This window comes from Haliotis cracherodii, unplaced genomic scaffold (genome assembly GCF_022045235.1).
Source record: "Haliotis cracherodii isolate W230 unplaced genomic scaffold, xgHalCrac1.p SCAF_6, whole genome shotgun sequence".
In the NCBI taxonomy this organism is placed as follows: Eukaryota; Metazoa; Mollusca; class Gastropoda; order Lepetellida; family Haliotidae; genus Haliotis; species Haliotis cracherodii.
The window spans coordinates 40,274,375-40,301,604 of record NW_027266319.1 but is presented as its reverse complement, the minus strand read 5'-3'; the positions used below and the strand labels follow the sequence as shown (position 1 = coordinate 40,301,604).

At 38.2% G+C, this 27,230-nt stretch overlaps 3 protein-coding genes across 3 annotated transcripts; 1 reads left to right on the top strand and 2 right to left on the bottom strand.

Moving 5' to 3' along the window:
* Window positions 1-1,537: 1,537 nt before the first annotated feature.
* LOC139445095 (synaptotagmin-1-like) lies at window positions 1,538-10,431 on the bottom strand. Its single transcript, XM_071226183.1, has 9 exons — window positions 10,358-10,431; window positions 9,624-9,800; window positions 8,971-9,168; window positions 8,315-8,575; window positions 7,353-7,526; window positions 6,354-6,430; window positions 5,426-5,555; window positions 4,912-5,040; window positions 1,538-3,268 (listed from the first exon to the last, which is right to left on the bottom strand). The coding sequence occupies exons 2-9, from the start codon at window positions 9,783-9,785 to the stop codon at window positions 3,194-3,196; spliced, it is 1,206 nt and encodes a 401-aa protein (XP_071082284.1). The 5' UTR covers window positions 9,786-9,800; window positions 10,358-10,431; the 3' UTR covers window positions 1,538-3,193.
* A 194-nt stretch (window positions 10,432-10,625) lies between these two features.
* On the top strand, window positions 10,626-16,881 carry LOC139444769 (protein transport protein Sec61 subunit alpha). Its single transcript, XM_071225717.1, has 12 exons — window positions 10,626-10,748; window positions 10,962-11,029; window positions 11,391-11,456; window positions 11,855-11,933; window positions 12,499-12,630; window positions 12,796-12,905; window positions 13,497-13,650; window positions 13,868-14,028; window positions 14,278-14,475; window positions 14,835-15,026; window positions 15,513-15,660; window positions 16,188-16,881. The coding sequence occupies exons 1-12, from the start codon at window positions 10,742-10,744 to the stop codon at window positions 16,301-16,303; spliced, it is 1,431 nt and encodes a 476-aa protein (XP_071081818.1). The 5' UTR covers window positions 10,626-10,741; the 3' UTR covers window positions 16,304-16,881.
* Window positions 16,882-17,948: 1,067 nt separating this feature from the next.
* LOC139444931 (ruvB-like 1) lies at window positions 17,949-26,837 on the bottom strand. The gene is made up of 10 exons (XM_071225954.1): window positions 26,641-26,837; window positions 26,300-26,386; window positions 24,778-24,994; window positions 23,311-23,468; window positions 22,036-22,185; window positions 21,395-21,458; window positions 20,224-20,422; window positions 19,485-19,587; window positions 19,257-19,348; window positions 17,949-18,518 (listed from the first exon to the last, which is right to left on the bottom strand). Exons 1-10 carry the CDS (start codon window positions 26,779-26,781, stop codon window positions 18,359-18,361), a joined length of 1,371 nt encoding a protein of 456 aa, XP_071082055.1. The 5' UTR covers window positions 26,782-26,837; the 3' UTR covers window positions 17,949-18,358.
* Window positions 26,838-27,230: the final 393 nt, after the last annotated feature.

Below are 27,230 nucleotides of genomic sequence, written 5' to 3'. Positions count from 1 at the left end.
AGATTTAGTGTACTACCGCAGTTCACTTGCAATAAGAGAATAAACCTTCGTTGTGTAGACTTCCTTGAGTGAATCCCGACTTCCATGCACACACCACAGTGTATAAACAAGAGTGATACATGTTCACCTCCGTGCATTCCATGTGTTCCTGAAGTAAGCTGAATACGACAGTATCACGTAGGCTTGGTTTGTGCTTCACTGTGACTCACAGTAGCAGAAAGAAATATGACAGTGCCCGGGGCGTGAAGGGACAGCTCGACTGGCCATCTTGGTGAAACGGGGGTAGTAAAAGAACACCGACATTGTCACCACTGAAATTAAAGCCGGGCTTATCGAAAGTTACCTAATCGTGTAAGTGCCATACGGCGAGAGTTGTAAATAAAGGGAAGTTTCCCGAGGGTACTTAGGAATATGTGGTATATTAAACTCCAGGTGGCGAGTGATTAATGAGGTAGCTCCAGAATATATGACGCATCTCAATGCATTGTTTTAAATGTCTTTTGTGGACCGAAGATGAATGGTGACTGTGCTGGGTGCACCTCCACACGGGCGGATCAGGATGGTTTTATGTAATTAGTATTGTGCAATAAAATTGCCATATATATCGTTTGATGGAAGAACGTAACGTTTCATGTCTTAATTTAACCACATACTTGGATACACATGAAATATAGGGCAATGACCATTAGACAATCCCTGTTATATTGCAGTACTGCAGACCAAAGACATATATAGAATTGTATATACGTCCGTCTACAGACTAATCTGATTGTCTATACAACAACACATCATCAAAATTACTTCGTTTCAACTATTCGTTTTAAATAAGTCATTTCATTGTCAATCATAACGCCTGATGTAGTGTGATTTTTTTTTCTACATATCCCACTAGTGGTGCATTCTACTTGTGACTTCAGCCTGTTGCCGTTAATTTCCATCTCTCCATGATAATTACGTTTGTTAGAAGAGTATCGCATGATCTCGGCAAGGTCGCACGTGTCTGCAACAGGTCCGCCATGTTGACATCTGTTGCAGACACGTGCGACCTTGCCGAGATCATGCGATACTCTTCTAACAAACGTTGAAGGTGACAGCCCCTCTACTGAGTTACCTGTCTGTTTGCTGTCCCCCAACTCGCTGTTGACACACAGCATCATAAATATTAAACCTGGAAGAGGTTGTATTCACAAGCTTCGTAGCGGTGCTTCAGTTATGACAGCGTGACCTACAGCAGAAGTGAATACTGTAACTTCACTTGACATACATTATAGTACATCTCAGATCACTATCAGACTTCCATTAAATTTTCACATTCCTGTTGACAGTGTGTTACAAAATGTATGACCTCCACTGACATCAAAATACTGCTTGCACTTCTAGTGTAGTCAATTACCCGAATTTACCATTGGTCGTTTAAGAACGTTTGATTGGTTTATCGTTGTCTCCTGTTTTGCAAATAAAAGAAAAATGAAACGTGGCATAAATGTAACAAGTATTTATTCAGTATAAAAAGTAAATATTGGACGGATGCAAATCTTTAAAGATTTAACAAACACAAATGCATTTTGTTTTGATTAGAAACGTTTTTGCTTACATGGCAATTAGTGAATCAATAAGAAAAATATATTCTTATTTACCATAACAGTTTAGTAATAAATTGTTACTTATTAATATGAGGAATACGAACCATAATAAAATGTAGAAACATCAGTAGACTGATGAATCTAACACATGATTACCTTACAACAAATGCTTTTCATTCCAACTGGCATGTACAGTGTACATATATTATAAATGTGTTAAAATAATGAAAGTAACAAGCATACTTAAAGTAGCCTACCACATTTCAAGAATAAACAATAGAGAAGTCTTAGAGTGTGAAGGGTCCTGCCCTAGGTGTATTTCTTTACATGTATATTTGTCATTCGTAAATAAAAACTGCAAGACAACAATGCCAGTGTAACTGGTCAACAGTCAGGCTAACTATTTCATATTAATGTCTTCTCTCAAAATGGTCTATATTGCAATACCACAATTAATTGCACCAAATAAATTCAATAAATAGACACTCTGATCTCAACTTAAATTCCAAGTTATACTTATTTTCTCTTTGGGCGTTCTGTGAAGCCTCAGACAAATTTGAAGGATCAGTTTTGTTTGCCTTCACTTTGAAAAATAGTTAAGGTATATGACTACATATGAACAGCTTGATGTGGGAAAGTCTTAAGTGATGCAGGTCCTTGATGCTTACCACCTTATTGAAACCCACGACCATGGGTATGATGCTGACAAACCTAGAAACATAATCAGAGCAAGCCAGGATTCGAACCCCTGATCATAGGTTTCTGGTGTGTCTATCAGTTGCAACACCGCAGAGGACAAGGAAGCCAATCAACAGTACTCTCACCACAAAGAATAATGTTTGATAATGATAATAATCGATTGATAAATGGCAGCAGCGTGTCACAGAAAAGTTGACATTTTCTATTTTTGTGTTTACAAAAGGTTAAAAAACTGACATAAGACATGTGGCCAACTTCTCCCAATGATCCCTAAATGTTCTTCACATTTAACTAGGCAAGCAGAACACTTGAGCTGTTGTCTTCATTTCAAGGACACATGAAGATTTATTTAGGGACCGGTCTATCTTTTCTAGTGAGTGTTTCCCCAAGGCAAGACCAGCTGTATGTTTGGATCAGCAGGTATAAAGAAACTTTTCTTTGGAGCAGCAGTACAAATGTTATATCTGGCAATGTCAAACATGGAAAAACTATTTGCTCTATTGCTAGATTGTGTGTATCACAGAGTGCTAGTACCACAGAGTCGTTGAATGGTAAGAAACACCATATCCCTCATGTATACACTGTATACAGGTCAAAGTATAAACATTAAATCCAATACAAAAAGCCAATACATCTCAAATGAATGAAAAAACAAAGATTGTATCAAACAATATAAATTGTAAAGTTCTGACATAATGATCAACAGTATCGAAACATAGATACGTCCACTGTCCAAATTTGAGAGTGTAAACATTACAATGAAACATAATGCTGATATGGTTATTGGTTGCAGGTTCGAAAGTTTGTTTTTTCATTATCTACTTTACATCAACCAAATACAGAATTGAAGTTGAGTCTCGTTAAGGATGCCTGTAAGTGTGTTTAGTTGACGAGGATGCTATCCCGTTTGTTTAGTTGACGGCGATGCCATCAACTATCCTGATCTTGGCATGACTCCGGGCTTTGCGGCAGCTGACGCTGATCACCTGAAATATACATGGATACATGTCATATGCTTTCCTGTTAACATCCCGTCATATTTCACACGATACAGATCTATTACCGGCAAATTCTACAATGATTGACACAACAAGCAGAAGCTATTTATGAAAATATTCAATAACGCAATCTAGTAAAATCTAGTTTTGTGTGAATTTGAATAGTTGTATTCTGGAAATGACTTATCTTCCGTCGTAAACTGACCCCTGATAATTATAAAGTTACATTTGTGATAATGCACACAAACCATGAACTTTCGTAAATCACAATAGCCCATGAAATTAAGGGGTATATCACTTTTTATTTCAACAACCAAGATTTTTGTTCTCCAAGATTTGGAAACATGTAGGGATTAAAGGCGTAACTATTCACTGTATATGTGGTCCGTCATGATCCTCTGTGCCATGAGAAGAGTACTGTATCAGTTGGTCATGTACCGATACAAAACGATGCAAGTATATACAGGTGATACACGGAATGGAACACTGATAGAACGAACATAGATAGAGCAAACAAACTGTTACACAATCCCTGATTTATCTCATATATTTTGTAATGTACTGGCATCGATCGATAATGTGAGTAGGTCAGCGATCGGACCAATTTTTCTCCCGAAAAACTTAAAATATGACAACATTTATTTAGATTCTACATGTATAATATCCATTCTTAAAATAATACAGACTACTTTGATTAATTTACACAAAGTATTTATTTTTTTTACGCATGCATTTTGAATCATCGTCCATGATCAGTGTTACATAGATCTACATGTCCCATGCCACTGTGAAATAATTGCGCCACTGTTCCATTCACTACCATCATTACGTAATGTGAACCTCAGCAAGGAATATCTGTACTACGCTCTTTCCTACACCGCGGGGTCAGTTTCTTGGACCCCGATGACAGCGTTATATCGAGGGATCACTGTATATTATCATATAAAATGTATGTACATAAGAAACTCTCTATAGCGAATTAACACATATAGCGAACTGATATCTGATCCCCAACAAGCCCAAATACCACTAATTAGCGACATGTATAGCAAACTGAGAAATTTCACTCAGTCTCAAGTTTCATTTACAACTGGCCATAGACATTCAGCAAATCAACACAATCACGACAAATAAAAAAATCAGTGGTGACGATTCAACCTTGTTAAACCTTGACAACTACCTGTGCACACAAATGCGCCTCATCTAATGAACATTAAAGTTGTGTTTCTACCACCCAACACAACATCTAAGATCTAGTCAATGGACCTTTGGATTATCGCCAATGCTGCAATTACTGAGTTTTGTCTTATCCAAGATGACAGGCATTTCTGAGAGAAAACGTATCTAATGAACAATGTACGTAACAAACTGTGCTTCAATATATCCACATTCAACTGTGCTCTTTTCTGTTGTATGTATAACAACTCTCAAGCTAATATGTTTTAGTTTCATATTTTCATATCTATTCATAATGAAAATGTTTCCTTAACATGTCATGTGTCGAGTTCAAGTACTGTAACCTGTGGCCTACTATCAAGACACCTATCATATTGCACTAGAGTATATTGTTACAGCCCATGTTGGGATCCCTTGGCCTACAGTCACTGTAGCCCCGAGTACTGAGGACGCACCTTCTTCCCAGACTGCTGCTGGAACAGGAAGTTGGGATGTCGGATGGAGGCGTGCGCCTGGAAGGACTCGCGGAACTCCTGGGCTATCATGCTCTGGGACCACTTGTTCCGGATACGCTCACTGTTTTTCTGAAATTCATGATTTAGCCTACATTGACAACATATTGGTTTTGGTATCTTCTTTGTTTGTTAATTACCACCACACTAAGCGATATTTCAGTCATAGGACAGGGACAGTAAATAATGGAGTCCGCACCAAATATACCATAACTTCACAGGAGTGGAGTCCCAAGCCATCAGGATACGATAATGGCAGTTAACCGGGTTCCCGAGCCTAATCACCGGATCCAATTAGTTGTAGAACAAGCACAGGGGGACCTATTCTAACCTGGAATCCACACTAGGGGTTGAAAATTGTACGAGCAGTAACACAGACACAGTATTGTCTTATCAACTACACTTACTGATAGATCACAGTAACCCCACAGACACATTCCAGTTCAACTATGCATACCAGATCTGCAAGCTTGTGTGTCCCATGGTAGCCTCGTTCTGGATCCAGGAGGTCAAGGTCAACAATAACTTGTCCCAGAGATTCATTACCTTCCTGTTGGCTCTCATCGATCACATGGAGCACAACATATCTGTACAGAGAAGAGCATCTTGCATTGGGTCTCAACATCAAGCATAAACAGACATAATATCCCTCTTCATAACATGTTGATAATGAAAAGTACCAGCTGCTTGCAACAAACCATGTTTTTATCCATAGCATTTTGGTAACACCTGGCATAATGAGTCATTACACACATTTCTAACATCCATAGATAAGTAAAGCGTGTTCGTGAAGAGCGAAAAGACAAAGTTGTATAGTCATGTTCTATAAGCTGTTATGTTCTGACTGTATCTTACTGACTGATTGACTGACTGACATGTCCACAAACTTTCAAAACTCAGGTTTTTCAGACCATGGCCTTTGAAAAAGGATTGAGACTTTAACGTTGCGATTGTCTGCACCAGAAATGAACACACATTGTATCCACATGGGGAATCGAACCTAGGTCTTGTGGCATGTTGAGCGAAAACTTTAACCATTAAACTACCCACAACCCCTTTTTATCAGGAGCAAACAAGTCTATCTACAAATAGCATACAATCATTTGTTTGTGGGGATGTTTGGTTAGAGTGTGCCTGTACCATCATATAAAGGACACACACCAAGTTATTTGTCATCATAACAGAATGATGACATCTACAGAAACTATCAAAAGTTCTTTGACACAACATGTTTGACAACAATTGAAACTGTCACCAATCCATTACAACACCAGTTTTTTGCACAGGAGTTGATTGCACAAATTATCAGTATGAAATAAAATTTCAATTCAAAATCAGCTGCAAAAAATCTGTGACAGCAAGAATGACACCGACGATGTGTGTACCTGAATGACAATTCTTCATATGGCACTTGAAAGTCAAAAGTCTCTTCCCATACTGGATTCAGAGTATTCTTTTGCACCTGAAAGATAAAATTTACCTGTTTGCAAAGGCACTTTGGTATCCTAATGTCATCATACAGAAATTGATAATCCTGATATATACATTTCATAATGAACATCTCTTTGCAAATAGATTTTCATTCAGAAAATATACGATGTTCAGTTTGAAACTTAAGAGCTAAAACAAAATATTTTGTCTCTTATTGTTTAAGCATGCCATTCCACAAGCAACAAAACTGATATTCAATGTTGTAAGGATAACAACACTGCTGTTTGTCAAAACCGCGTCATTGGACCTTGATCAAGGGTAGACAACTCTTATCTCTGCTTATAGTGAGGTGAGGTGAAATGGGGTTTAACGTTGAATCCAAGATTATTGCACTTATATAGCGACATGCATGTACGTGTGTGTGTTTGTATGGCTGCTTGTACTAGTCCGGACTGATGCCGATTGATAGTGCTAGCTCACTGAGATACCATGCTGCAGTTTAACATGGATACCTCACTCAGACACAGTATACTGACTCCGAGCCGACCAGTCCTTGTTTTAACCCCTTAATGCCAAGCGCCAGACAGAGTAACAACAAGTACCATCTTTTAAGGTCTTTTGGTATGACGCGGTCAGGGATCGAACCCCGGACCTTCCACTCTCCGGGCGGACGCTCTACCACTAGACCACGGAGGCGGACCATGCTTATAGTGACTTGACTTCTAATGATATTTATGATTGCCATAACAATACCAATAGAAACATGCCATGTCACAACACCACATGAACCACCAGAAATTCAAATTTTAGTCCAATTTCAAAAGATAATAAATAAATGCTCAAGAGATATATTTGCTATGTCGTCAATCGAGTCTTAACGAACCCATCTGAACAATGCTGAATGGGTTTCACATCTAAATCTTGTCATTTCCTTCAGACATCCCATGTCTCACCTCAGATTTGCACACCATTCCCACACCAGGGACACTGACTTTAACAAAGGGTTCAGCGAGGGTGCTGTCATCCCTGGGGGAGAGGTTCGCCGCCCCGTGGACCGTCACGTACAGGTGGTCCGGAGCCTGGAACGCCATGCTGATGTCTATCTCCCCACTGATGCTGAGGTCAGTCTGAACACCGACAGAAAGTCAACTCAAACAGGTGGCACTAGTTGGCAATGATATTTAACCAAGGTTCATACAGATGTGGAACACTAAAATTCAAAGCCTTTTAAAGGCTATCAAGTGGCATTTTCAAGGCTTTTTTAGTGGAGATATAAGCCTTAGTCAGTCAATAGTTTATTAAAATCCAGCCTACTATATATTAGTCATAAGATCTAAAATGCAGTATGAACATCACAATTTTTTTAACAAGATTTATTGTCACAACCAACAAATAAAATAAATTATGCCTGTCATGAATTCTTCAAGGTCTTTGGCACACAAATCTATCATTGTGATAAATCAAACTTAAAGTTTTATCTACAAGTACATGCATATGTCACTTTGCACAAATTCAAAGCTTTTCATGTTATTTTGTACTGATACATTTAAGTCAAGAAAAAAGTCAATATCAAGAGAAAAAGAAGACGTGAAATATTCTGCATATGTGATGAATGAAACAAAGATCAGGGAGAAAGTGAGTGAGGTTGTACGCCACTTATATAGCTTTTGCAACATCATGACAGGCAAAAGGCATAAAATATTTTAAGGGAATCAAACAAGATATTAGGCATATCAGTTGAACACATTAATCACTGGGCTACTTGACTAACCCAATCAGTAAGAGCAGAGGCAAACATACCAAATCTTTAATTGAACCATGCCTATTGTGCCTTTATATCTCCTAAAAAATATACAAACACATTAAATATATAACCATGCATTTTTATCCATAAGACCAATGTAACCAACCGTACCTCCATTTTGAGTGTATACCAGGCCGTATGCACTGGTTCCTCCTTGAAGTTGAATGTTGTCATGTCAATGATCACCTCCCCCAGGAAGTCATCTCGGTTAGACACGTCGTAGTCCCAGACCTGGACGATCAACTTGGAATCCAGCAGCTCAAGTTCTGTCTTTGTAAACGCAAATATCTCGTTGAACATGGGCTCGTTCGTCTCCACAACAATCTGAGTGGTCTTTGCTCCCTGTCCCCGACTGTCAGGGATTAATGCCAGCTGGAATTACAAATGGCGACAGATACTGTGTACTATAATCAAGCAATACCTGATTCTAATAATAACTCTCAGATTTTATTTTCCTTACTCGTATTTCCTTTCAATGACAACAGCAAGTCTTTGTAGGATTATTAGCCATGCATGGGGATGTTCAATAAACAGATCATACGAATATAAGGCAGCAAATGTATGCACTAATGTTCGTGTGTACAACTTATGTACATATATATCTTCATCGTGACTTCTTCAAACTGTCTTCAGTCTATTAAAACCCATGCTTTTAATCAAATCTATATGATTTATATGGATGTTTATTTATTCATTTCATATACTGAATTAAATAAAATGCATGCATGTGATCCCCTGAACCAGAGATACTGAAACAACACACATACTCTGATATATGGATCAGAGGCTTTGGATCGGACATCCCTGTTCCTCAACTCCCTGCACCGGATGACCTTGACCAGCAATAGGTCCCGATTGAAGTCATACTTGAATGACAGCTGCACTTCCCCATTCACATCCAATGTAGATTTCATGATAGTGGGATCCAGCCTCTTGTAAATTCCTTTCAGAATCTTCATACTTTGCTGAAAATGAGAATTGGCTGCTCGCTAGTCCAAAATGGGAGATAATTCAGCATAACTGCTTGTACCATTTTCTATATGCTGACATGGAATAGTGGTAATCTTTCTCAGGAGTGGCCACACTTTCTAACAATTGTTTGGTGATATTCACATTGTCTAAAGCTAATGAGTCAAAGTACAAATATTGCTGACAACTGATAATGTATGAGCACACAGGAAGAAAGCCCTTCTCCCATAGCATGGTTGAAGCGTAAACTGACCTGACATATTTCTACTGCCATATGTAAAACACTTTTTTTATTATTCAAAGCTCCAACTGAAATAATGAATCAACATGATCAGCACAATATATGACACAATGTGAAAACTATGGTTTAATAGTGTTTCAGTATATATTACATGCATCATTTGATAGGGTATATGTTTGACAGGAAAGGATTCCCTGGCATGGTGTGTACCTTATCTTGTTCATGCTGACTGAATTCTTCTGCACTAACTAAACTTTTCTGAGTTCCTTGTCTAGCAGAGAGATACCGAGCAATTCTTGCAATTTTTTCAGGGTCCTGTCTTAGCTTCCTCTCTTCTGGCATCAGCTGATCATGTGACTGACTTGCTCCCATTGTAACGTCTTGAGACTGCCATTAAAATGAAAAGATAGAATTATTTCAGTAATATTTACAAATATTAACAGAATTAGATATATAGATTCATATATTCAAATATGAATATACATTAAAAGCTACATATTTAAATGTATATGCACAACCATAATGACATCTGAAACAACATGATTTTTAGAGTAGATATAATTTAGTAGCACTGTACAAAATTAAAGCATTTAATCTCGTGTAACCATGCAGCGATTACACATTATGTTATGAAAATTAAAATTAGTACAAGACACATGCCATAGATGCTATTCCACATTCAGTTTTTGGGACATAAATCACTGCTGTTTTGAGATAATTACGTGTTGTTTGGGAAAATTACGTTTGTTATCAAAACCTTTTGCTGACATCGGTAACAAAGTATGTTATGTTATGGTAGACTTGAGGCCTACGACGTCGCCGTAGATCTATAATCAGTCATAAAAAACAAACTGTGATTTACTTAATTCTATAGCTTAAAGCAAAGATTTTCCGCTGCTTGAATAAGTAGAAATACAGTAAAGTTAGTCAAGTATATCAATTACCAAGTCTGTAAATAATAGTGTCAACTTGTTTCCCGAGGCCCTATCGCTCCTTGGCAGGTGCCCGCTCCGCCATATTGTTTACCGTGGAAATGGTCATGACGTCATAATTACCGCTATGAAAACAATAGACACAGATTAAATATACCTCTAAGCATAAGATCAGATACTCATTTCAGAAGTAATCATGTGTGACTACCATAAAACAAAATAGTTCGACCAATAAAATTTGAAAGAACCCACGTAGCACGTCACGTGACCTTTCTTTTAAGAGACGCATCCATACTTTTGTGTGCAGGTGGCCTGTCCCCGGACATTCATATAGAAAATTTGCGTCTGTAAACATCTTTAAAGTTCATCAAAAGTGATCGGTGGCAACATCCAACTATGGGGAGTAAGTATACGTCATATTTTATTCCTTGATCGTGTATTTGTCGCAGTAAACATCCCTTCTACCGGCGCTAGTGTCCTTGCTTACGTGGCTGTTAGAAATGTGGTGTCGTTTTGTAAGACTTGTCAGAATCCCCATCATTATCCGTGATTTTCCCCATCTCTTGGTAGAATAAGTCACTCTAGTTGTTTATTTATGTGTTCCTTTTGATTTCAGTTAAATTCCTGGAATTTGTAAAGCCGTTTTGTGCGGTTTTACCAGAAATAGCCAAACCGGATAGAAAGGTATGTATCACAGCTGTCAACTCTCTAAATACACAATCGTGACATTCAAAATAAGTATGTTATCAATATTGTTGTTTTGTTATAAGTTTTCTATTTAAATATGGCGATTTAGAATTGTGGTGTATTTTTGAACATATGGTGAACTTATAACAGTGTTAGTTATTTGTTGCATCATTCAAATAGTCAAAGTAGTTTGGAGAACATTCTTTTTTAAATTGCCATTTCAACTCACAACTGTTTACAAACAGCTCCGATAATTAAACATTGAATTACACACAGAATATACCATCAAGAAAATGCTTGTTTTCTCATCATTTGGTCAGCACCCCATAAGCATATATAAACATTATTTATGTTTCAGATCCAATTCAGAGAGAAGGTGCTATGGACAGCCATCACACTTTTCATCTTCCTTGTCTGCTGTCAGGTATGTTGTGTAGATATTACCATAATTTTGTATTTGTTTTGTTAGTGCAAGTACACAATCATTTTCAACTTATCCATCACCATTCGGTATGGCTTGTGGAGAAATAGATGAGATTATGGCATGAACAAATTTATCAGGGGGAGGGGGGGTCCACACAGAATCTGTTTGATACTGAATGAAAATATGTATATTCTTAGCACATACCTATATATTCTTAGCACATACCTATTTCAAGGGCAACATTAAAGTGAATTTCTTATATCTGATGAAAGTATTCCAATATTGGACAAAAGATTATCATTAGCATCTCCATTTTGTCAGCTGCTACAGTTCAATCTGTTTTCGATTCATAGCCAATATTCACTTTGGCTCAACATGTGACGATTGTTTTATTTCAGATTCCCTTGTTTGGAATCATGTCTTCAGACTCCGCCGATCCCTTCTACTGGATTCGTGTCATCTTGGCTTCAAACAGAGGTGGGTTCTTCAAATTTAACTCTTGTTATTTCCACCAAATATGTTATATCAATTCACATCAATAAGTTTATGGTATTTAGTGCTCCGATGAATTACACCTTTCTAGTGTGTTTCTATAGATATAAGACTGCCTCCGTGGTCTAGTGTCCGCCCGGAGAGCGTAAGGTCCGAGGTTTCATCCCCAGCTGCTTCATACCAAAAGATGCTAAAAGATGGTACTTGTTGTTACCATGTCTGGCGCCTGACATTAAGGGGCTAAAACAAAGACTGGTCAGCTTGGAGTAAACTTACTGTGTCTGAGTGGGGTATTTGTGTTAAACTGCGGCATGGTATCTCAGTGGGCTAGCACTATAAAATCAGCATCAGTCTGGACTAGTACAAGCAGCCTTCCCCCCCCCCCCCCCCCCCCCCCCCCCCCCCCCAACACACACGTGCATGCACGTCGCTATAGAGGGGCAATAATCTTGGACACAACGTTAAACCCTCTTTCACCTTACCTCTAAAGTTAAAGATTAAGTTCTGTGGTTAAAGATAAACCTTTTCATAAAATGTTGTATTTGTGCAGGTACATTGATGGAGTTGGGTATTTCTCCCATTGTGACATCTGGCCTCATCATGCAGCTGTTGGCCGGAGCCAAGATCATAGAAGTTGGTGACACTCCTAAAGACAGAGCACTCTACAATGGAGCAAATAAATGTAAGCATGATGATAATCTAAGTTCAAGACTTCTGTAAAAAAATAGAACCTTTATTACCCAAAAAATAATTCTTAATTCAGGAAGTAAGTTTGTTTTTAAGAAATGTCCAATTATTTCCTCATTTTTGACAAGATTGTGGTAACTTTTCTTTCTCCTTGATCCAGTGTTTGGTATGGTGATCACGGTGTGTCAGGCCATCGTTTACGTGATGACAGGAATGTACGGTGACCCTGCAGAGATCGGAGCTGGTGTCTGCCTTCTCATCATCATCCAGGTGAATTTTCTCAAGCTTTGCTTACAAGTGTTTGTTAGCGATGGAAAATAGAACATTTAAATTGGTGACACTATGTCAGTTTGTGAAAGATTGTAATGTTCCTGTACATACACAAATATCCTCTAGTCTGTGTCATAAGATAGCAGGGCAAGGTTGAGAACGTGATATGCTTGTCATAGATATTCAAAATGGATTTGACTAAGTGCAGTTTTAAGTCAAGCTTTTTGCATCTATGAAGGGATTATCATCGAAATACAAGTTGATCATGTTCCGGAACTTAAGTAATGTTGTGTAATTATGAGACATATTAGTCATCTAGGGAGGTATTTTAGGTTACTGCGTTACCACAATGGTTGACTATACACGGCTAGATTTAGGAACCAGATATAGCTTGCACCTGGTGAATGTTGACTGGTGCATGTATTGAATTAAAAGACTCATATGTTGTGTTGGGTGCATGTAGATATAAATAATAGGTTGCAGTTTTCAATATCAGGTTGCATTTGTGCATGTTTTATGTGGTTAAATCAAGCCCTGACTATACCTCAGTAGTCGTTGTTCAGTGGTCATGATTTCCTGCCTGTGTTTCAGCTGTTTGTTGCTGGTCTGATTGTGCTGCTCCTTGATGAACTGCTCCAGAAAGGCTACGGTCTTGGCTCGGGTATCTCACTGTTTATCGCCACCAACATTTGCGAGACAATTGTGTGGAAGGCATTCAGCCCTGCCACTGTCAACACTGGAAGAGGTAAGTTTATCATTGGCCTTGATACAGGGTACCTTGTTACTATACTTTGCAACATACCACTAAGTCACATTTTAATAGTATATGTAAGACAAAGCTTTTAGTTTATTTTAAAATTAACAAGATGGTGATGTTGTAGTGATGTAAGCTTTGTGGGATAGTCAAGTATAGTCTGATTTGCATATGCCCCCTACCAGTAATGTGTGATTGTTGTTTACAGGCACAGAGTTCGAGGGCGCCATTATTGCTCTGTTCCACTTGCTGGCTACAAGGAACGACAAGGTCCGCGCTCTGCGTGAGGCTTTCTACAGACAGAACCTCCCTAACCTCATGAACCTCATGGCCACCATCTTTGTGTTTGCCATAGTAATATACTTCCAGGTATGTCAAACATGATAAGTTAGGCTGATTATGATGAAATAATGTGAAAGTACTTTTCATAGCTTCAATATGGTGAAAACCATGACATCTAAGGATTAATTGTAGTTAGTGTGTAGTGTAAGGGATATTTTTATGACATGCTTTTGTTGTTAATTTTGAATTCAGAAATAAGATTAGAATTTGAAGTCTATGTAATTACTTATGCTGACAATTGAGATAGATATTTTTATTGACCTGTTTGATTTTCAGGGATTCCGTGTGGATCTTCCTATCAAGTCGGCTCGCTACAGAGGACAGTACACGTCATACCCCATCAAGCTGTTCTATACGTCCAACATTCCCATCATCCTTCAGAGTGCCCTAGTATCCAATCTCTACGTCATTTCACAGATGTTGGCTACAAAGTTCAGTGGAAACTTTTTCGTCAACTTGCTCGGTGCTTGGGCTGTGAGTATTTGTTTGGTTGATTTTAAATAATTGGAGGGTCACAAACTAGACTGTTTTCAACACAACAGTCTTGAAGTGTTTTTGCCTTTGCTTGGTTTCAATAGAGTGTAGATTCATGGATGGAGCCTTGCTTCCAAGAAGTGAAACAAAATTGGACAAATTAACATTCAAACTAACAGACCAGGAAGAGATTTACAAGACTTCAGACTAGTTACTAAGGTTGCGGATGAGATTGTTTTTTAAAAAAAAGACAAACATTGCTTCATATATTTTGTGCATAGATTCAATTTACTTGATTATGTGTTATAAATGTTTATTGGCGTGTGGTGTGGCTCTGAATGTGAGTTTTCTATGTGCAGGATGTTGGAGGTGGCGGCCCAGCCAGGTCTTACCCTGTAGGAGGTTTATGCTACTACTTGTCTCCGCCGGAGACGTTATCACATGTAGTGGAAGATCCTATCCATGCTGTTCTCTACATAGTCTTTATGTTGGGATCATGCGCATTCTTCTCTAAAACCTGGATTGAAGTCTCAGGGTCTAGTGCTAAAGATGTAAGTACCAAGTTATTGTTGAGATGTATCTAACAACATACTCACTGTTGTTCAATGTAAAATATTGTATCTGCATACATGTGATCATATTGGTTACACTGGAAAAGACAAATGAAGATCCAGGATAGAATAGGTCTTCAGCAACCCATGCTTGCCATAAAAGGCACTATGCTTGTCGTAAGAGGCAACTAACTGGAACATGTGTTCAGGCTCGCTGACTTGGTGGTTGATGCACGTCATCGTATTCTAGCTGTGTAGATTGATTGCAATAGCTTTGAATGATATTGTATGTTCTTCAAGCTACACTTCACATACACTGTATATATGGTGTATCGGTTATGTTAAATGGATTACATTTTCTGGCAGCTCGGTTGTCTAAGGAAATGGAATTCTGAGTTAAACAGTGATAACATGCTAATGCCAACGTATTGACTGTTATCTTAATATTGCAACAGGAATATCTACAATGTTTCTCTAATTTTCTAGGTTGCTAAGCAACTGAAGGAGCAGCAGATGGTGATGCGAGGTCACCGAGACAAGTCCATGATCAAGGAGCTGAACAGATACATCCCCACAGCTGCTGCTTTTGGTGGTCTGTGTATCGGAGCCCTCTCCGTCATGGCCGACTTCATGGGTAAGTGTGCTACAAGGAATCAATCTCCATTAGTTGGGATGAAGTTGACCAAGTTGCTTCAATTCATTGAGCAGAGTTGCATCCCTTAATCCTATGCTCATGGGTTCAAATCCCAGATTCCTCCTGATTATTTTTGGGTTTTTTTCAGCTCCACATCTAAGCTCACAGGTTTCTAAGATCAGCAACACTTTCGGTTTTCTTCGCATTAAGCGGACACTGATATATTTGAAAGACTGCTTAGCGCAGCGGTAACCCCAACTCCATCACTCACACACACATTGATATCAACCTGTTCAGTCATGTATATTTTAAATGAACTTCTATGTGTAGAGTACAATTTCAAACAGTTACTTGTTACAACTATCATCAGACTTCAGGAGTGTCAAATATTTGAAAGATTCTCAGCATTGAGATACATTAAAATGTACCAATATCTGATATTTATCAGTCACATAAGCTGTCCATTATTTGCTTGTTGATGTATGATAGGAATCTGATGGTATATATTTATTCTTTGCTTTTTTCAGGTGCCATTGGCAGTGGAACTGGAATCTTGCTGGCTGTAACAATTATTTACCAGTACTTTGAAATTTTCGTCAAGGAACAGAGCGAAATGGGCGGCATGAGCACACTACTCTTCTAGACTTTCGGATACGGATAAACAATTAATGTTAATATTATTATTATTCTGCAGCTATTTTTGAATCTGCAGCATTTGTACATATTTTTCTTGTCACATGAATCCTTGTCATTAGATATTAAGATATCATTTGCAATCCACAGATCTCGGTGGAATCTGTTAAGTAGAAAATGACCACAGCTCGATTGTTTTAATGATTTATTTGCCAAAGATATTTTATAAGGGAATATAACGTAGAGGGGAAAAGATTTTAAGATAATGACATGGATACAAATTTGAAGAACAATCTCTGTGGTCATGGAGAAAGTTTATAAGTTCATCTTTGCAAGTAGCCTCATGACTTCATTACATTATTTTTATCAACAATGAAGGGACTACATGAGCATAGTGACATCAAAATGTAGTTCAAGAATTTGTTATATGAAGCAAACTTATTTTAGGCGTCTCAGTTTCTGAAGCATTTCTTTTGTTTTGAAGAAAGTGTCGTATGTTGTTAGATTGGGTCGGTATGAAAGAGACATTCTGTATCACGAGTCCTCAGTGTTGAAAAAATAACAATAAAAAACTTTGTGTAAACTGGACTTCCTTGTTTTGTACTTGATTGCAACTTCAATGCCTATTTACTCAATGGAGCAGTTTCTTGAGGGGTGGGTTGGTACTTAGGTTCATTCAGCACAAGTGTGCTGAATGAACCTAACAAGTAGAAGTTGCTCTGGGCATATACAGATTGTTTAATTCCCTGCATGGACAGTGATGGGTACAACATGTGAAGGTAGATGTGCCAGTGTGGCTGAAATAGTGCTGAATTGCAGACTGCCTTGTGAAACTGGGCCCACTCTCTCTGTCGGCTACAACTACTGAAAGTAGAGATTGCTATAGGTTGTAGTGGGAAATCACTGCTGTGAACCATGTGGGGTATTCGGCTCTGTAAGTAGGGCTGTCTCCCTTCATTGATCATTGCCAGAATTGACTGATGGGAATATGACATTTCACAACTAACTATCCATCAGATCCTTTACATGCCAGGGAAACTGACTAACCCCTTCTTGGAGCTCCAGGGTCTGAGTATGTCCCAAGAAGCCCACACTTGTCCCGAGGCAAGGGAAATGACTATAATATTCCAGTTTCCACCCTTGCCGAACTAGGCTGGAGTTATGTTTTGGCTGGACTAACAACTCTATGCACAGTCCAATCAAAATCTCGTAACGAAATGGAGATTGGGCTCGTAAGCAATGTGGCGATTGCTGTGCAGATTTTGGTCGACTGCAGGATTTGCAAAACTTGTACCGTAAATTGGGCATTGACATATGTTTTCCAAATCTTTTCTTGTTGTTAATCAAGGGAGTTGATGTACTTTACGAGGTAAGACCAATTGTATTACAATAAATATCTTGATTATCAATCAGATCGTCTTGACTGGGTGCCACCCTTGTGCAAGTGATATGAGAGATGGAATCTGATTGGTGGTACTATGATTGAGTCACATTTGGCCAGGGTGGAAACTGGACTTTTAGTGTCAGTTAACTCCCTTGCTTCGAGAAGATGAGGTTGTTTCTAATTAAGTCGCCCACTATGTTGCCAAGCTTGTTCTGCAGGGTAAACCATCACTCCCTCCACAATACCCCATACACAACACAAACTGCCAAGCTACAAGAGATACATATTTTAATATCAATGAGAAACAAATCAATACAAATGCTGGTTTTCTTGAACCGGTGTATGTAGTCATACTACATCATGAGGACGACAGTGATGAAAATAGTATTCACAATTCTATTGTAATGAAAATGTGACAATCTTGAAAAGACAATTCCGAATGTTCAGTTCACCAGCTGATTTCATAGCTTATATATATACCAGTACACACAAGTTGTGTACATTTCAAACATGTTCTGAAATTCATAGTTCACTCTAACAATCAGATCACCGTATTTAGAGGATTCACAAGTACCGGAACTGATAATGGAATAAGCTGTTTGATGATGTTCATGAAAAGCCTGAACAATGCCGAAGGTTGAATGTCTATGTACATGTTGATTGAATGGTGGGAACACTCGTTTATTTCATGTATTTGTCTTCGTGTGCTGCAAGGATCTTTGCTGATGATTTGGCATCGTAGAACAGTTTGTGAATCTCGTCTATGTCTTCCTTGTTTATTGATTCCTTGCCGTTTATCCTGGCAAGGATGTTGCTTGGGGTCAGCAGCTGAACGGCGTATCTACAAAAAAGGAGCATGTCAGTCAATGTGCATGCTGACGTCCATGTCATCCGTAACTGCTCATAAACATAGTGAAACTCTAGTATCACTCTAGTATCACAAATATTGTTCATGAAGAAGGTGAATGTTGACTTTCAAAAGCATTCCAGATGATAAATGTACTCAATACAAGCAACTTACCAAAACATACACTCAAGCAAGTGTGAAAGACATTCATATTTGAATGTTCACTGTCCATCGACACCACAATTTATTGTTCATACACATGAGAATTCTGAACTGTACACTGTGTAAGCCAAATTATGTTCATGTCCTGTCTCGTAACCACATCCAATAATAGTCTATACATTAACACTAAAATCTGCAGAAATGATACCAAGAAAAACAAATATTCCGGCCAGCAGGAATACATTTTTTTTTTCTTTTCACCCATTGACTACAGTAAATGGGCATCAGCGGATTATAATGTGTGACCTGGGTCCCATTCCACAAAGCGATCTTAACACTTAGACTGTCGTAAGTCTACGTTAAAGTATGGGAGTTACGATCGACTTAGTGCTAACATTTCTTTGTGGAATGGAGCCCTGGCCCACCATGCTGATATGTGCCATTTCTTGAAAGCACAAATTATAAATGATGTTCTCAACCACCTACTGTCTGGTGTAAACTTATACATGATGTATTGGAGTAAATATTCAAAGCACCATATCACTTATCACAGATGATACATATGCTTACCTAAGTGTGGAGTTTGTTCCAATGCTGCCCAGCTCCTGCAGGGATTCGTCATCTATCTGTATACTTTCTGTTTGTGACCGGATCTTCAGAATCTGTGTAACCAAAGAATCAAGTCAAGAATTCGTAAAAATTGGATAACCTAGACTTGGTCTCATTCTACAAATATATCATCTCTATTAATGAAATTATAGTTTGATCAATACATAAAATGCTGGTAGTTGTACATACAGCGACCATTTCCTCCAATGAGTATGGCAAGGTCCTGATGATCATGACTCGGTCCAGCAGATCCAGGGGCATGCCGTGGGGGGCAACAATGTCCTCGGTCCCCCTGTAACAGAAACACACACACATCAGTATCATACACCTGCTGTCCTGTGAGAACAAAGGCTGTTGGGTTCATCAATGACAGGGATCTCAAGAGGCAATGTTACAATCTAAGGGCAGATAACTCTTTGCAGACCTCCCTTCCTGGTACTCTCTGTTCAATATATGGATGACAAGAAGAAATGCAGACAGTAAAATTCTGAATAAAGTCATATGGGATATATCATAAAACGTTTCAACATGAAGGATGCTTTAGAGTTAATTGTGGATTCATATTTGAATACCTAAGATTTGATTTGTTTGTTTGTTGCTTAACGCTGCACACAGCAATATTCCAGTTACATGACGTCAGTCTGCAAATAATTGAGTCTGGACCAGACAATCAGTGATACACATCATGAGCATCGATCTACGCAATTGGGATACGATGACATGCATGAACCAAGTCAGCGATCTCGACCACCTCATTCCGTTAGTCGCCTCTTACTGCAAGCAGGGGTTGCTGAAGACCTATTCTGACCCCGATCTTCGTGTGTTGATTTGATTTACAGAATAGATCAGGAAACAGAATCTGTTATTAACATGATTAAAATAACTTGTAAAATCATAAAATAAACATCAAATAGAACACTGTTCTTACTTTATTGTGCACTTTCCTCTGTTTGTGGCAAAGATAACAATGGGTGCAATTGTGGACTCCAAGGCTCGATGGAGGTATGTGAAGCACTCAATATCCAACATGTGCACCTCGTCTATGAACAACACACCCGGCACCAGCTCTGCTATACCCTGATCGATGTACTTGTTCACCACCTTGTTGATCTCCTTCCGAAGCTTATCTGCAAAATACAACAAGAAAAGTGTCACCATAATGGCCTGAATCTTGTATAGAATACATTGTAAGCTTATTCAACATTTCAATTTGATAAAGTTGATCCCAGCCAAAATGGTGATAAGGCAATTCAAAAGTACATAAAAACTGTAAAACTGTAAAACTGTAAAACCATTACTGTTTTGAAAATAGATGGATTATTATTTAGCCCATAATTATTTAGTCCATACATGTCCCATTATTTTGATAGACCAAAATAATGAAGGAGCTTTCGAAAATACTAAATTCCTAATCAGAAATTAATATCTCAAAACTATAAATGGGGACATTTATCATGCTGTGCTTCAAGCAACTCTCAGTTATACAGAGTCCCAGAGATCTTCTGGATGTTTTTCCACAATCTTATTAAAATCAGATCTTGTTCTCGCTACGCTAACAAACATCTGAGGACTTCCCATTACGGGTCATATCATAACAATCTTTCACCTGACCCATCAGAGCGTCACTTACCAGATCAGGAAAGTGACAGTAGGAATGTGGTTTCTAATCATGCAACCTTGGAAAGTTAAACGCAGGGTATGCTTAACCTCGGTTACAGGCTTTACGATTGAATCCGTCAAAAACACAGTCTATCCTCACTTCAGTGGAGTAAACATTTGAAAAAAGAGACTTTGCATTGCCATGGGAAGTACTGCCATACAATCTAGGCCATATATTAGAAAGTCCAGTATGTTTTTTTGTTCAGTTTTCAAATTCTGAATCAATATTTTTCAAAGCGTAGTCACCAGTTTGGCACCAGTGCCGTATAGCTCAAGAAAGCTGCTTTCTGATTGGCGATTGGTCATTTCATTGGTTGGTCAAAGTTTGCGGAAGATTGTTCTGACATGACCCGTAAGGGGATGTCCTCATCTCTTTTGCTCAGCAGTAGTGAGGACTAAGATCTGATTTGAATAAGATTGGTCTTATCATGGTTACTAACCAGTGATTTCTGTCTTCTTTGGTTTCATCAACTGCCCCATCATCGACATAATATCCTGGCCTCCCTGCAATCAAAGTGGTATCACATGAAATACCCCAAGTACAAACCATGCAGAGATACAGTGAAGATGAAAACACCACAGACAGGAACAATATTAAACTCATTGCACAAACAAGTACTTTTGACGAGGTCAATATGCAAAAAAAACAAACACCTGAGGACCAGACCCCTGAGGTGGTCTGTCCTGTCGGGACTGGTAGGTCCTTTTTTTTTTTAACGCATATCAATCTCGTCAAGAGTAAACATTCATTTTGATATACCGAAATTCCCTTTAAAGTTTATGAAGCCTTTCAACCGTCCTGTTTCATTACATATCTATATACATCTTTGATTACAGTAACTTAACAGCCATCTGTGAAATGTTAGTAACAGATGCCATCTTGTTTTCCAGTAGAAGAGTCAATATTGATCCCGTGACAGGTCAATACTGATCATGTGAAATGTCACTTTTCAATGTCAGTGTCAGTCACATGATCTGGGGTGTCTACATTGAAATGTATTGTTTCCTCACGTGGTACGGAATAACCAATGGAAGATTCTTAGTAGAGGTATTACAATCTTGCTAAAGTGAAGGTCAGTACCTGTGGCCTTGCATTAGCGACATCTAGGTCATGTAGAGTGACATCCTGAATGACCTCCTTCTTCTTGTGCACATCACCTTTAGGTAGCGGCACATACTCTTCTGCCTCCAGATCATACTCGGTTGCGTAGTTGTCAGATCGGCCTTGTCTCTGTAAGATGGAAGAACAGTGTTAATAGCCTCTTGGAGTTTTCTTTCTAAGCACCTGATAAAAGCAAGATATTTCTCAGATGGACCATCAACCTGCCAATTAACTTCTAGGGGCAATATTTGAAATTCAGAGACGCCTTGGATTATTGGGCCAGAATGTTTTAATACACTATGTTCCATAGACACTTGGCCAGTGACAACTGTAGGTAGTAATTCTTTGTCATTGTTGAAGTAAATTTAGCTAATGGTTTGAAACATATCACCAGTTATTTTGAAGGATACAATAAATATGCTTAAACAAAAGAACTGATGTAATGACTCAATGGGACGAGGAGAGTATTCCTGGATTACACAACACTACAAAGGTCATGACATGATAGAAGGTACTGGAAAATTTGGCACTTATCATTAAATTGTGTATGAAAAGATGATCTCACAAAATTAAATGAGACATTGATATCTTGGCAACAATACAACCACTTGAAACAAGTGAGTGAGTGAACGAGTTGGTTTTAACGCTTCTTTGAACAATATTCCAGTTATATCACAGCATGTCAGCTTAATGTGTGAGGAAAGCCTGAAGTGACTCTTGAAACGAGTGAAGAAAATCAATAATACAGGCAAAAGTGAATGCATTATGAACGCAATGTGACAAGTCATACACCACTGTTTGTTTGCTGTCTTTAGCTGCTGTCAGCAATATTCCATCCATATATGTATTTTCATTATTTTTTCATTATCTAAGCCAGAAGGCAAACTCTGGAATGTCACACATGTCTCAGTCAGATGTCAGCATATAATGATCACAGGCTGAGGTATCCATGGTAACAAAGATCGGTAAAACTACCCCAAACAAGAGTCAGAAGATAACATATCCAAAAGAATAAATGCCCCAAATCATCCATATATCATAATATGTAAATAAAAAATAAACAATATAAACAACATATATAAATAATGTCTGGGCCATGCTAACCACAATTAACCAGTGGTTGATGACATGAACACAAACAGCCAAGTCACAGAGCCTGACCACCCAAGACCCTTCTAGCTGGCTCTCCAGCAAGCATGAGGTATTTTACCACACACAACTCATGTTTATTCACATCCAACCTGCATTCCTCACCTTGACGGCGCCGCTGTTGGCCTCGATGTAGATGACATCGCCCACCTCCACCTTCTCCTTCTGTAGACTCTCATAGATAGACGGGTCAAGCTTCAACTGCTTGGTGCCTTTAGCTGTCTTCAAGCCGATCACCACATGGCTTACGGTCTTGCCATAACCTGCAACAGGGTACCAGTACATGCATGTCATGATGTCGACAGTCATTGTCTATAGATTACACCAGAGCTAGTGGATAGGACATTCATAAACAAACATGGTTAACATCAAGAGACCCATTCCATGGAGTCATGTCTTGTAATGGTTCACCTAAGCTGCTGTGCTTTGTGATAGTCTGGACCACTACCATCGTCCCGAGGCAAGGGAGTTAACTGACTATAAAAGTCCAGTTTCCACTCTTGCCGAACTAGGCTGGTATTATGTAGCTACATTTGAGCTGGACTAACGAGTCTATGCATAGTCCAAACAAAATCGTGCAACAAAAATAAAAATATGGTTCGTAAACTGTAATACAGATTTCGGTCAATCGCAGGATTGCAAAAGCATGTGCACCGCCAACTCGTCAACAGATATTTTCCAAATCTTTTCATGTTTTTAATCAAGGTGCTCAAGTGATTTGATGCACCTCACGATGTGACCCGTTTTATCACAATATAGATCTTGATTATTGATCAGATCGCCTTGACTGGGTGCCGCCATTTTGTTTGAAGCAAATGCAAGTGATATGAGAGGTGGAATCTGATTGGTCCATAAAATCCCAAACAACTAAAAGGCACAAGTTCACCACTAGACCTATCTATGTGCCAAGTTTGGTTATAATATATCTATCATGGTTTTCGCGTTCTGCTCCAGAAACAAAACGTGACAGATGGATGGATGGACGGGCGGAGAGCACCCATTCTAATATCACCCTTTCACTTTGTGGCGAGGGATAATGTGTTTTTCAAAATTGGGACTTTCTTTAAAGTCCTTTTTTTTTAAATTCAGGGGTACTTTAATTTTTCATTCAATGCAAAAATGTACCATACATTAAAGCCTCTTCCTGATTATTAACCCCGTTATCACTGAAATGCAAGTCACCCCTGCAAAGCAATAACATTAGTTATAACCAGCTGATTACAACAATAAGTTATAACCAGCTGATTACTACAATAACATTAGTTATAACCAGCTGATTACTACAATAACATTAGTTATAACCAGCTGATTACAATAACTTTGGTTATAACCAGCTGATTACTACAATAACATTAGTTTTAACCAGTTGATTACTACAAAAACATGACATGTCAAATTATAATATGTATGCAAGTTTGGTGTTTTTAACCCAAAGTGCACAATTTTGACAAAATCCTGCCAAACCATCCCACTACATGGATGGATGTCATTTGTACAGTACAAAACATTTTACCAGTAAATATCTGATGAACTGAGTCACTGTTAAGTGGGAGTGTACCCTTGAATACATACCTCCCATAGGATTCTCTGTCTCTACAGGTGACAGTTCTGTCACCTCTCCTTCATACACCTCTTTTGTCTCCTTGATTCGCAACCCTATGGCTCTTCGGAAGTTCTCCATCAATACTTCTGTTTTCTTGATTTCTGAGGAGTACACTTCACTTCCAACCATTGGACAAAAAGGGACTTTGGATCCCAACTCCTGAGCAATAGCTAGAGCAATAGCAGTCTGAGAAAAATACAAAGTAAGTGTTACAAATGATCAAATTATTTGCTGAAACAATGTTTGTGAAGTAATTAATGTCAAAATGTCTTCCTTTAACTATATCATCAATAATACACTGTGATACAACTGGAATATTGTTCAAAGCAGCTTTAAACCCAACTCACTCACTCACCAAAATTTACTTTAAGACATAGTGAGTTCACAGCAGTAGCAACTGTAAATAAATAACTAGCTCTTCAAAACCATGACAATGGTACTTTGTTGTTACAAATACTGTCATAGTTTACCTAAGTAATACCTAAAGTTGACATTCAGAGGAGTATATATTATCTCTGAGAATTTTCTGAAAGTGTTTGTTCTACATCATCTCATCTTCCCAAGGCAAGGGAGTTAACCAACATTAAAGTTCTGTTTCCACCCTACCCGAACTAGGCTGGAATTATGGAGTTATATTTTGGCTGGACTAACAAATCTATGCATAGTCCTATCAAAATCCTTTTACGAAATCCACATCCAGTTCATTAACAACATAGCCACTGCTGCGTTGAATTCGTTCAATTGCAGGATTTGCAGGGCATGTGTACCATCAACTCTGCATCAACAGATATTTTCCAAACCTTTTCATGTTTTTAATCAAGGTGCTCAAGTGATTTGATGCGCTTCACAAGGTAAAACCCATTTTACTACAATAGAGATCTTTATTATCGATGAGATCATCTTGACTGTGCATTTTGTTTGAAGCAAATGTAAGTGACATGAGAGGTGGAATCTGACTGTCCAGTAGTGGGGAATGGACAAAACTCGTAATAGCCCCTGGTAGCGCTATGATCATGACCAGACTCCAGCCAAATTGGGCAAGGTTGGAAACTGGACTTTTAAAATCAGTTTACTCCTTTGCCTCGGGAAGATGACTTCATCTTTATTCTACTGTACTGTACAGGTGTTTCTTACATGATTAAAAAGGATTTGACAAGGTCTCCTCCTACATTAAACAAATACCAATTTGAATCATTAAGTTTGTTATATTTAGATTTTTCTTACTTCTAATTATCCCTTAATTAGCAATATAACACTTCTTCTGGGTTAAAAAGTTCTATTTGATAATATTTACAAAAGATCTCAATGAAACTGTCAAAATTTAGTAATGTCCAGTATATTCTTGTGCCAATCGGAAATGTCACCATCAAATAAAAACAAAAATATATAAAAGCCTAACCAAGCCAACAGTACAAATCACACTTTGATTAAAATTAACATGTTTATGGTAAACAAACAAATGAGAACATAACTGATTAAACATAAATATACCTTTCCTGTTCCTGGTGGGCCAGCAAGTAGCATTGCTCTTCCTGCCATCTTTTTGGATTTGATGAGCTCCACAACAACCCCTGCAGCCTGATGATGGAAGAGGCATTACTCTGGTTACCAAGGAGATTGGTTAGTTAACACAGAATATTTATACCTGCTGAAAATGATCATTTCGGTCATAACTGTGATTTTCATTTGAACAAATTACGTTAACTCAACCCAATCAGGGAGATACTTCAGATTGATTGATATGATATTTCTTTCTTTGGAAATACCATTAACTGACTAGGTTTACACACTTTTGAAGAATGTTCTAGATAAACAATAGTGAATAAACGTACTTCACGTGCAAGCTCTTGGCCGACAAGCCCTGCTGCGGTTTGAATGGCATAACCATTGCCATCTAATCCAAGACCTTTGATATGACTGTGGGAAGCAATACGCTGAGCCTTGGCTGTACTTTTCACTTCTTCGATCTTCATCTTGATTCTTCACACAAGCATTGACAAACTAAAACTTGAGCAGACAGAAACACGCTTTTAGCCGGGTACTACTAATAGTACAACTTACTACTAATCATCATTGACACTAGAATTCGTGTTCCTTTGGAAAGTCATTTTATACAAAAATATCACGTTATTTTACATTAATATATGTTACTATCCTTGAATTATTTTCATACGGTTACTATAGTATTTTACCTAAACCAGAAATCAATTTAATCTCTATGCTCGTCTTAATAATATTAGTGATTGCGAATACAGTATAAAGTTATATCTTGCCGAAAACAGGACTTAATGTTGTTAAACACGTTTTGGATTATTCAGATTGATAAAACTTCTTCATTCGTGCTGAAATAAAATATTTGGATATACTCCAAAAGGTTTAAAGATGTTTATATTAACTTATGTTATTTAACACAAAATTTAAC